We start from the raw sequence: 11,490 nt of genomic DNA, 5'->3' as shown, positions 1-11,490 counted from the left end.
TGTGCAGGCCTCCTGGTTCCTGCCCTGCATGCTGGATATTTCTGGCTGGGCGGGATCTCACTGGAGCAGCCTGCAGGGATCTCTCAGGCCCATCTTGCCACCCTGGGGGTCGTCTGTGCCACAGGCCAGGCTCCATGGGAGCTATAGAAATACCCTCCTTCCTTTAAGAGGCTCCTGGTCTGAGGGGCCAGAGAGAAAGGGGTTGCAAAATGTCCGGGTCTGGCTTTTTTCAGTTCTTCCTCCTGTGAGTTTGGAGCGGCATTTGAGTCTGCAGGTGAAGAGGAGGAGGGCGAGGACGAGGTCAGTGCCTCGCAGGCAGCCGTGCATGTGGCAGACATGGACGAGGCGCTGAGATGCTACATCCGCTCCAAGCCGGCCTTGTACCAGAAGGTGCTGCTGTACCAGCCCTTTGAGCTCGGGGAGCTGAAGGCCGAGCTGAAGCAGAATGGCCTCCATGTGTCCTCGGGCAGGCTGTTGGACTTCCTGGACACCCACTGTATCACCTTCACCACCGCCGCCACCCGCAGGGAGAAGCTCCAAGGCAGGAGGCGGCAGCCTCGGGGCAAGAAGAAGGCAGAGCGCAACTGACAGGCTGTCCCCAACCCCACCCCACCCCGCCATCAGCAGCCCCCACCCTTGCCATCTTCCGGGAGGACCTAGGACACCCAGTGTGGGGCAGGCCTCCACAGGCATTTCTGGGCCTTGAGACCACATCAGCTGTGCACTGTGACGACGACCACAGCCCGATCCAGGGCTTCCTCCTCAGCTCTCTGCTGTCCAGAGTGGCATTTGGAGCGTGTCATCCATTGAATTTAGACTTGAGCCCCTTCCTCTGTCTGTGCCCAGTGTGTTTCCCTTTTTGTTTTTTTTTTTTTTTTTTTTGGGAGATGGAGTCTCATTCTCTCACCCAGGCTGGAGGACAGTGGCGTGGTCTCGGCTCACCATACCCTCCGCCTCCCGGGTTCAAGCCATTCTCTTGTCAGCCTCCCGGGTAGTCGGGACTGCAGGCACATGCCACCGTGCCCCGGTAATATCTTTGTATTTTAGTAGAGACAAGGTTTCACCATGTTGCCCAGGTTGGTCGCGAACTCCTGAGCTCAGGCAATCCAACCGACTTAGCCTCCCAAAATGCTGGGATTACAGGTGTGAGCCACCTCACCTGGCCCAGTGTGTCTCCCTTTAACCCAGGGGGCAGTGGGCCATCACCAGCGGGCCAGGGCAAGGCCTATTCTGCCACATCTGCCACCCTCTGAGCCCACCAGTCCTGGGCACAGCTGCCCCACACGTCTGTCCTGAGATGGACATCAGGTCCAGCCTGCCCTAGTGGCCCAGGCCAGTCCTCGTCAGCACTCAGGCCAACCCCAGCCACCACCAGCCTGAGACCAGGTGTCCTCGGGTTCCCCTCACTGCCGCGGCCCAGATACAACTCTCCTGGCCCAGCCAGGCTGCCAGGACACTTGCCATTGTCACCAGCAGTCTCCAAACTGGACAGTGCACAAGGGCCCAGAACAACTCTGATGTCCCCAAAACAAGCATGTTCACTAGCGGGTTCCATCCATTTGGGTTAAAGCTGCCTCCAACCTCAGGAGGAGTGTGGAGGAAGGCGAGGGCCAGGAAAGGAAACCACGGTCTCTCCATCCTTGTGAATGTCCTCATCTGTTTCAAATGCGGTGCAGTCAGTTTTATATGATGTGCAATAAACCAAAATGGCTTTATTAAAACCTCCTGGCTGCTGCACTCCAGGAAGATCACGAGGGAAACAGGCAGGAGCTAGAGACACCGCGGCCCCTTGGCCCCCCACCCTGCACCTGCAGAAGCCCTTACCTTGCACCTGCTCTTTGCGTCGGGGTAACCTGGGCCTGCTGTCTCATTTCAGTTCCTAGACCAGAGATGTCCACACACCTGCATCCAATTGAGCCCTGGCCGGGTGCCAAGCTCCAGCCCCTGCTCCTCAAAGTGGGGCGCCAGCACCTCCAGCAGCTGCCTCAACAGAGGGTTCCTACTAAAGCAGATTCAGATCCCCGCCGAGCCCACTCCACCCCATAACTCACCGAGTCAGCATCTGCCTTTACCAGTGCGTCCAGTCCAGTGGAGGAGACAGACGCTGGCCTACCCACCTGGTGGGGGGTCAGGCTCCCGTGGCCTGAAGAGCCGTGTTGGGACAGCCTCTTGGAAGAGAGGTTGTGAGCTGCGTCTTCTGGGCAAACAGCATTTAGGGAGTGAAATGTGGTTTCAGGCACTCATGCTGTGTCCTGGCATGTGACCTGGTGGGCAGGCCCAGGCCTCGCAGCTTCCAGAGCCCAGGGCGGACAATTTGAGGGCCTGAGATCAGCTGTGATCAATCTGAGGCTGGCCTTTGGCCTGCTTTGGAAGGCATCATGCGCTGCTGCCTTGGGCTGACCCCCTCCCTGGTGTTCGGGAAGTGACGGGGTGGGGAAGGTGGGGGACTCGAGGCCCTTGTCTGGCCTCACAGGGTTTGTGGTTTGGATGCATTCATTGTGTCCCATGACTTAAGAGTTCGGAACTTTAAGGCTGGTAAAGGCTGGCTGGGGGAGGAGTTCCAAGTAGTTAACAAGTTGGCCTAGGGGCCTTGAGTGCGGTGTGAGCCCAAGGCTGGGGGAAGCATGGCCTGGGGACTGGATCTGAACCTCACCGTGACCTTGGATCCAGTTGGGGCTGCTGGATGCTCCCTGGGCGGACAGGGGCCAGCGCTGTGCAGAGGCTCAGTTTATGCAGTGCCGCCAGCCAGGGGACCGGGTCCTGGCCTTGAACCTGTACAATGCAGCATGTCGTTGTCCTGAAACAAGCTGTGAAGCAGCTGATTCCTCCAGAGGGAAAGGGGCTGAAGGAGCCACTGTGGGAACCTACAAAGGCATGGTGGCATCTGGGAGTAGACGGCCCTGCCACAGAGATGAGGCTGACCCAGGCAGCACAAAACTAGGTCCAGCTGGCAGACGGAAAAGGAAAACGCCTTCTCACAGCACCTGCAGTGAAGCTGGCGTGCAGTGGGGCCTCCTCGTGGACAAGGCGGGAGGGAGTCCCTTCCGGAAGTGACTGAGAAGGAAGCTGGCAGGCCGGGCACGGTGGCTCCCACATGTAACCCCAGTGCTTTGGGAGGTCAAAGTGGGAGGATCACTTGAGCCCAGGAGCTTGAGACCAGCTTCAGCAACATAGTGAGACCAAGTCTCTATTTTGAAAACGACATTTAAAATTTCTAAAGGGGGGAAAAAAAAGCTAGGAGCAGAACTTTCATTTGGTAACCCAACTAGATCAGAAAACAGCGAGGGGGATGTCCATGCCACACTGAATGTGACTGGGCCTCCAGGCCTGCCTCACTTTTGGTGGCCCCAACTTGGCATGGCTTGGACATGGCCCCTCAAGGCAGAGGGGAGCTACAGCCCAGCCTTGGCCCAGGCAAGGGGGCTCACAGAGAAAGAGCCTGCAGGCGGGGCCTTGAGCTGTTGCTGAGTTAGGAAGTTGCTGCCTGGCCGGCTGACCCCAGCTCTGGGTGGACAGAAAGCCCCTGAGTGAGAACAGCTAGGGAGCCCCCATCATACCCCCAACCCAGGAGCCAGGAGGATGGCCCACCCGGCTGTCAGCCGAGCTGGCAGAGTGGGGAACAGGACCAGCGTTGCGTGGACTGATGGACATTCCTCTGAGAGGGAGGAACATGGGCTGGGCCAGGCTGGGCTGCTCCCCGAGATCCCATGGAGGAGGCTGTGTCCTCTCGGGCTCTGCATCCATCCCCCGTGAGCCATGGAGGGAGGCAGAGCAAGCTTCTGGCCCCTTTCATGTGACAAGATACTCACCGGGCCCCTGCGGTTTCCAACATCCTGTGAGCGGCCTGGTTTCAGGCGCCTTTGCTGCTCCCCACAGCTGAGGCTGCAGCCACTGGGTCTGCACGCTGCCTGCCTGGAGCCTCAGGCAGGCTTCTCGAGGGTCATCGTGTCCTCCTAGCATCCAGCAGCCTCCTGGGTGCTCAGAAAGCACTGCTGGGAGGAAGAGGGGGAGGAATGAAGGGAGGGAAAAGGTAAGAAGGCAGGCAGGCAGGGGAATGTGCAGGAGCACCTCTGATCTGCTGCCTCAGCTCCCTCCCCTCCATCACCCACACAGGCTCTCAGGAACCAACTAACCCTCCCACCTCCCCGATCCACAAGCTGCTCTATGGGCCCAGACCCACTACTCTCCTGCTCTACAACCATCATTGGCTCCCATTTGCTTACTGAGGAAAATTCAGACCCCAAGACCCTTGTCCCTTGGCTCCCACCTTGTCACCTGCTTCCCTCAGTGGCCCCATGTCAAGCTGCTTGCTCCCTGCCCCTGGCAGATGTCCCGTACTTCTCCTTTATTATATCATGTGGCCTGCTCTGGGCCATGCCCTTCCCCCTCATGCCCTTCCCTGTCAGGGGAGGCCACCCACTGAGGTTCCCCTCCAGGGGCCAAGTATGATCCCTGCCGTGGACGGCTACATTCTGTTGTTTCCTCTTAGGGTACAGGTGGCCTGCCTCTGGGGAGCTCTTGGCTCACAGGAAGATGTTATGGGGCACAGCTGGGTCATTGGTGCCTACTTGGTGACAGAGAAAAGGAAAGCAAGAGATGTTCGAAGAGGAAGCACAGTGGCTCACGCCTGTAATCCCCTTGTTTTGGGAGGCCAAGGCAGGAGGATCACTTGATCCCCAGGAGAGGTGGAGGCTGCAGCGAGCCAAGATCACACCACCACACTCTAGTCTGGGCGACAGAGCAAGATCCTGTATCAAAAAATAAATAGGCTGGGCAAGGTGGCTCATGTAATCTCCACACTGGGAGGGCAAGGTGGGTGGATCAACTGAGGTCAGGAGTTCAAGACCAGCCTGGCCAACATGGTGAAGCCACATCTCTACTAAAAATACAAAAATTAGCTGGGCATGATGGTGTGGGCCGGTAATCCCAGCTACTTGGGAGGCTGAGGCAGGAGAATCTCTTGAACCGGTAAGGGGAGGTTGCAGTGAGCTGAGATTGCACCACTGCACTCCAACCTGGGCAACAGAGCAAGACTCAGTCATAAATAAATAAATAAATAATAAATGAACAAATAAATAGAAGGGGAAGGCCACAGGGGTGGCCTGGAGGTGGGAGGGTGCGTTCCAGTCCTGCTGGGATCACCCTCTAGTTGGGTGACCTCAGTCTGCTCTCTCGGTTTCTTGGTCACCCGCCTGAAAACAAGCATCTATCAATGGCGAGGCAGCTTCCTTTTTGGTGGGATGGAGATGGTGTGTCAACAGCCTTGGTGCCAGCCACTTTATCCTGAGCATGGCACCTGCAGGGACACTTGGTAGCAGAGTCATGACCCCCAGCATCGCCCCTGCACTTGACTTACATGGGGGCGGCAACCAAGCCAGGGAGCCCCGGCTCCTCAATGTGTCTGCGAGGCTGTTGGCTGTTGAAATCAGACAGGAAGGAAGGCTGAGGTGGAGCCCAGCACAGGAAGAGGTAAGGACCCGCAGGGGCAGCCGGTGGGCTCGGCTGGGACGGCAAAGAAGGTCGGGGCTGCACTGTTCTTGGCCCCTGCACAGCCGGTGGGTCGGTTAGTTGGCGTTGTAAGTGCCCTGATCCCTAGTCCTGAGGACTCGGGCTGGCACAGGGATTCCTAGGACATCCACTACCGCCCAGCTGGAGTAGGGCTAAGACCAGGAGCACAGAGATGGAGCCCCCATGTCCCCCAGTCTTGGTGTCCCTGGAGCAGCATCGAGGCCCGTGAGGTAAGCTGGGTCCAAGTGCCCTCAGTGCAGAGCAGGGGAGGAGAAGGGATGCTGGCAGAAAGGACAGTGGCCTTAAGGCCTGAGCCACTCTGGGAGGGGGACTGGAGAGACCCCACCAGACTCCAAGGTGCCTCCTTGGGCAGGACTGGCTCATGCTGTAGAAAAAACAGACGTGGCCGGGCTTAATGTTAATCCTAGCACTTTGGGAGGCCGAGGTGGACAGATCAGTTGTCAGCAGTTCGAGACCAGACTGGCCAACATGGTGAAACTCTTGTCTCTACTAAAAAAAAAAAAAAAAAAAAAAAAAAAAAATAGCCTGGTGTGGTAGCAGACACCTGTAATCCCAGCTACTTGGAGGCTGGGGCAGGAGAATCACTTGAACCTGGGAGGCGGAGGTTGCAGTGAGCTGAGATCGCACCACTGCACTCCGGCCTGGGTGACAGAGCGAGACTCTGTCTCAAAAAAAAAGAAAAAAACAGATGTGACCTGGGTACTTTTCCTGGTACTGGGACCCGCCCCCACCATGGGAGGCTACTTCTCTGGGCTTCAGTTCCCCACCTGTAGATGAAGGTGACAACACAGGACTTGCCCCAAAGATTATGAGGGGCAGGGAGGGTACAAGCAGCGCCCCCAGGTCAGTGGACAGCCCCAGGGCCTCTCATGGCCACAGCCTCGGGTGAGATAAGTCTCAAGAGAGAGGGCAACTACAGAGGCCTTCTTGGAAGAGGCATCACTGCCCTGGGCCAGCCTGGGTGTTGGCTGCAAGGTTCTCCCCTGTGGCCAGGCTCCAGGGGCCCTGGTGTCCTTTCTGGTCCCCTCCCTGGAGGTGCTCCTCAGCCTGGGGCTCACTCTTGGCCATCACAGGCTGCAGGTTGTAACCCCCCTTCTGTCCCAGGGTGCTGGGCTCCCCAGGGCTGGGCTTGTCCACCCCTTGGACTCTAGGGGTCCACATAGTGGAGCAGGGTGGGGCCCCGAGTTGCAGCCACCACTTCCTTCTTCCTTCTGGAAGGATTTTGAGCTCAGGTGATAATGCTGGGGCCACCTCAAGAGGACCAAGTCCTGAATTTTGAGGTCCTGGGAGGGGGCAGGGGCAGGGTGTAGGGAGAGAGAAGCATCCAAGCAGCCGTGGCAGGAGATACAGGCAGCCCAGGCAGGCAGTCAGCACTGGGAGGCCCCACCTGGGTGCCAAATGGCAGTGAAGGGCCCATGAGGTCCCGCGAGGACTGAGGCCCCGGTGGGGAGGCACAGACCATGTGGGCGGGCAATGGGCAGAGGTGGCGAGTCCATCGGGGCTCAGGCTTCTCAGAAATGAGGCAGTAGCCCAGTTGCTGAGCCTGAGAGACTGGGCCTGAGCCCACACCACACCAGGAAGGTCTCAGGTCCACCTTCGCCCACAGACAAAGCTCCAGGGGTGAACCCTGGTGCTACCTGGGAGACTCCGGGGAGGAGGCAGCAGTGCCACCTGCTCATCCCTCTAGCCTTGCCCTGCTGCCGGTGGCAGCTCAGACTGGCTGTGGAGTGATCTCTTGCCTTCAGATCCCCCACAGCAACCCAAGGCCCCCATGCCCTCAGTCTCCCTGTTCAGCTATGCTTGCAGGGGCTGCCTGACCGTCCATAGTGGCGTCTGCAGCCTCCCAACCTCAGTCTGCTGAGAGGTCTGTGGAAGGCTCCAGCCTGCCAGGGGGACGTAGGGGCTACATGGCGGGCTTGGCAGCAGTGGCAGCCAGGTAGCTGGCCCTCTGCCTCTGGGGCTGCCCTGAGAGGTGCTGGCAATGTGGGGTTGGTTCACCTGCACCCCCTCCTCTGTCCTTCTTGGGGAAAGTGTCCAAGGGTGAAAGCCAGGTTTCGTCTGACTGGGGTCTGAGAAGGGGTGCCAGATCAGACACAGGACACTCTGTCAAATCTGAATTTCAGATAATCCACTTCTTTGGTGTAAGTATGTCTCCAGGCTGGGCGCGGTGGCTCACGCCTGTAATCCCAATACTTTGGGAGGTTGAGGTGGGCAGATCACGAGATCAAGAGTCCGAGACCAGCCTGACCAACATAGCAAAACCCCATCTCTACTAAAAACACAAAAATTAGCCGGGCATGGTGGCTCACACCTGTCATCCCAGCACTTTGGGAGGTAAGGAGTTCAAGACTAGCCTGGCAAACCTAGTGAAACCCCGTCTGCACAAAAATACAAAAATTAGCCGGACATGATGGTGGGTGCCTATAATCCCAGCTACTCAGGAGCCTCAGGCGGGAGAATTGCTTGAACCCGGGAGGCAGAGGTTGCAGTAAGCCTAGTTGGCACCACTACATTCCAGCCTGGGCAACAGAATGAGACTCTGTCTCAAATTAATTAATTTTAAAAAATGGGTACGGTGGCTTACACCTGTAATACCAGCACTTTGGAAGGCTGAGGCAGGCGGATCAAGAGGTCAGGAATTCGAGACCAGCGTGGCCAACATAGTGAAACCCCATCTCTACTAAAATACAAAAATTAGCCAGGCATGGTGGTAGGCGTCTATAATCCCAGCTACTTGGGAGGCTGAGGCAGGGGAATCGCTTGAACCCAGGAGGCAGAGGTGGCAGTGAGCCGAGATCGTGCCACTGCACTCCAGCCTGGCGACAGAGCGAGACTCCAGCTCATAAATAAATAAATAAATAAGATAAAATGGTTACAATGGGCCAAGCCTGGTGTTCCTCACCTGTAGTCCCAGCTACTCACGAGGCTGAGGCGGGAGAATAGCTTGAGCCTAGGAAGTCGAGGCTGCAGTGAGCCAAGATTTTACCACTGCATGCCAGCATGGGCCACCAAACCAAGACCCTGTCTTTATTTTTTAAATAAAATTATTTTTGAAATGGTTAAAATGGTAAATTTTGTGTTATGTATGTTTTACAAATAAACAAATAAATAAGACTCCAGATGAGTCCTCGTCAGAACTCAGAGGCCCTGAGCTGGGACTTCTTCCACAGGGTCCTCTCATCCTCCTGGCCACCCCGCCCCCTGGCAGGACAGTTGGTCACCTGGTGGGTGCACCTGGACATCCAGCAACAGGAGGCTGTGTCCACCTGGGCCACACCCTAATATCACACAGTGGAGAGAAGGACAGAGGCCCTATGTCCTGGCCTCTGGCATATCAGGCAGACAGCAGCGCTGCTTCATTTGGGCTGACATACCTTTGAATGTTTAGATAGTTGAGAACTTTTCTTTCCTTTTTTTTTTGAGACAGGATCTTACTCTGTTGCCCAGACTGGAGTAGAGTGGTGAGAACTCAGCTCACTGCAGCCTTGACGGCCTGGGCGTTAAGGAATCTTCCCACCTCAGCTTCCTGAGTAGCTGGGATTAGAGGCACACGCCACCATGCTCGGCTAATTTATTTTTTGTACTTTTTATAGAGACAGGGTTTTGCCATGTTGCTCAGGCTGGTCTCGAACTCCTGGGCTCAAGCGATCCACCCACCTTGGCCTCCCAAAGTGCTGGGATCACAGGCATGAGCCAAGGTGCCTGGCCCCATCCCTACCTTCAGTGGTTTTAATTTCCCTCAGTAATGTTTTATAGTTTTCAGTATAGAGGTCTTGCAAATTTGGACTAGATTTATTCCTGGAGATTTGATTTTTATGATATTTAACTTTTTTATTTTTATTTTTTACAGACAGGGTCTCACTCTATTGCCCAGGCTGGAGTACAGTGGCTTGAGCATGGCTCACTGCAGCCTCAGCCTCCTGGGCTCAAGTAATCCTCTCACCTCAGTCTCCCAAGTAGCTGGGACTACAGGTACACTCCACCACACCCAGCTAATTTTTTTTTTGTAGAGACGGGGGTCTCCCTATGTTGCCCAGGCTGGTCTCAAACTCGGGCTCAAGTGATCCTCCCTCCTCAGCCTCCCAAAGTGCTAGATTAAAGGCATGAGCCACCACATCCAGCCTTGCATCTTGATATTTTTCCACATAAAAAATACATCGTAGATACTGTGTGATTCTTTTTATATGAGATTCTAGAAAAGGCAAAACTAATTTATAGTGAAAAGAGTAGAGCAATGGCCTAGGGCCAGAGGGGTGTGGTCAGGATAGACTGTAAGGGGCAGAAGGGAACATTTTATTGGAGAATGAAACGCTGAATATTTTGATTGTGATAGGTATATAGGTATATACATTTGTCAAAAATTGTCTAACTGTACAGTTAAAATGAGTACATTTTATTGTATATAAATCATGCCTCAACAAAACTGATTAAAACCTTTATAATATTAAGACAAAAATACACTGGAGACATTTTTCCAGTTTGACATGTAATTTGACCTTACTTTTTTTTTTTTTTGAGGCAGTGTCTCACTCTATTGCCTAGGCTGGAGTGCAGTGGTATGATCTTGGCTCACTCCCACCGCCACCTCCTGGGCTGAAGAGATTCTCATGCCTCAGCCTCCCAAGTAGCTGCGACTACAGGCGTGCCGGCTAATTTTTTCTATTTTTAGTAGAGACAGGGTTTCGCGATGCTGCCCAGGCTGGTCTTGAACTCCTGAGCTCAGGCAACCTGCACACCTTGGCCTCCCAAAGCACTAGGATTACAGGCATGAGTCACCATGCCTGGCCAGTTTTTAAAAAATGATTACATAGTATTCCACTGTACAAGCAGATCATAATTTACCAATTACCTTTGATAGAAATTTAGTTTTTTTCCCATCAATTTCTGGTTTCCATGATTATGCTTATCTTTATCATAAAGAAATAAGTGTACTTGTCAACATATTTCTCATTTTTTGTCGGGGCAGGGTTGGAGTCTCTCTCTGTTACCCAGGCTGGAGTGCAGTGGTGTGATTTCGGCTCACTGCAAACTCCGCCTCCCAGGTTCAAGCAATTCTCCCACCTCAGCCTCCCAAGTAGCTGGGATTACAGGTGTATGCCACCACACCTAGCTAATTTTTGTATTTTTAGTAGAGACAGGGTTTCACTATGTTGGCCAGTCTGGTCTCGAACTTCTGACCTCAGGTGATCTGCCTGCCTCGGCCTCCCAAAGTGCTAGGATTACAGGTGTGAGTCACCACACCCAGTCCACATATTTCTTTAGGATACATTCCCAGAAGTGGGATTTCTAAGACAAAAGATATTTAATGACAATAGATAATGGCAAATTATAATCCAGAATTGTCATACTAATTTATACTTCCACAAACTATGTATTAAGATTCCCATTACAGTGGGAGCACAGTGACTCATGCCTGTAATTCCAGCACTTTGGGAGGCCGAGGTGGGAAATTACTGACCCCAGAAGCTGGAGACCAGCCTAGGCAACAATGGCAAAACCCTGTCTCTACAAAAAGTACAAAAATTAGCTGAGTGTGGTAGCATGCGCCATTAGTCCCAGCTAGTCCTAGCTACTTGGGAGGCTCACTTTAGCCCAGGGAGGTTGAGGCTGCAGTGAACCATGATCGTGCCACTGCACTCCATCCTGGGTGACAGAGTGAAACCTGTTTATTTATTTTTATTTATTTATTTATTTATTATTATTTTTTCTTTTTGTTTGTTTGAGACGGAGTTTCACTCTTGCTACCCAGGCTGGAGTGCAATGGTGCGATCTCGGCTCACCGCAACCTCCACCTCCTGGGTTCAGGCAATTCTCCTGCCTCAGCCTCCTGAGTAGCTGGGATTACAGGCACGCGCCACCATGCCCAGCTAATTTTTTAAATATTTTTAGTAGAGACGGGGTTTCACCATGTTGACCAGGATGGTCTCGATCTCTTGACCTCGTGATCCACCCGCCTCTACT

General features: G+C 54.3%; 2 protein-coding genes across 5 annotated transcripts in view; both read left to right on the top strand.

Moving 5' to 3' along the window:
- The window catches only part of SLX4 (SLX4 structure-specific endonuclease subunit), a 30,572-nt gene extending 28,857 nt beyond the window's left edge, over window positions 1-1,715 (top strand). Inside the window, exon 14 of one of the 2 annotated variants that reach the window (XM_032257960.1) lies at window positions 234-1,715. In XM_032257960.1, the coding sequence (XP_032113851.1) occupies window positions 234-588 (355 nt within the window). In that variant the 3' untranslated portion in view covers window positions 589-1,715. The remainder of the gene's footprint in view (window positions 1-233) is intronic. The other variant, XM_032257961.1, reaches the window with a different exon arrangement.
- Window positions 1,716-5,071: 3,356 nt separating this feature from the next.
- The window catches only part of NLRC3 (NLR family CARD domain containing 3), a 41,043-nt gene continuing 34,624 nt past the window's right edge, over window positions 5,072-11,490 (top strand). For all 3 annotated transcript variants that reach the window (XM_032257964.1, XM_032257963.1, XM_032257962.1), the window contains exon 1: window positions 5,072-5,738. The gene's annotated coding sequence lies outside the window, so the exon portion shown is untranslated. The remainder of the gene's footprint in view (window positions 5,739-11,490) is intronic.

Source organism: Sapajus apella, unplaced genomic scaffold (genome assembly GCF_009761245.1).
Source record: "Sapajus apella isolate SASKATOON/1434 unplaced genomic scaffold, GSC_monkey_1.0 scaffold99, whole genome shotgun sequence".
In the NCBI taxonomy this organism is placed as follows: domain Eukaryota; kingdom Metazoa; phylum Chordata; class Mammalia; order Primates; family Cebidae; genus Sapajus; species Sapajus apella.
This window is presented reverse-complemented; position numbering and strand designations above follow the sequence as displayed.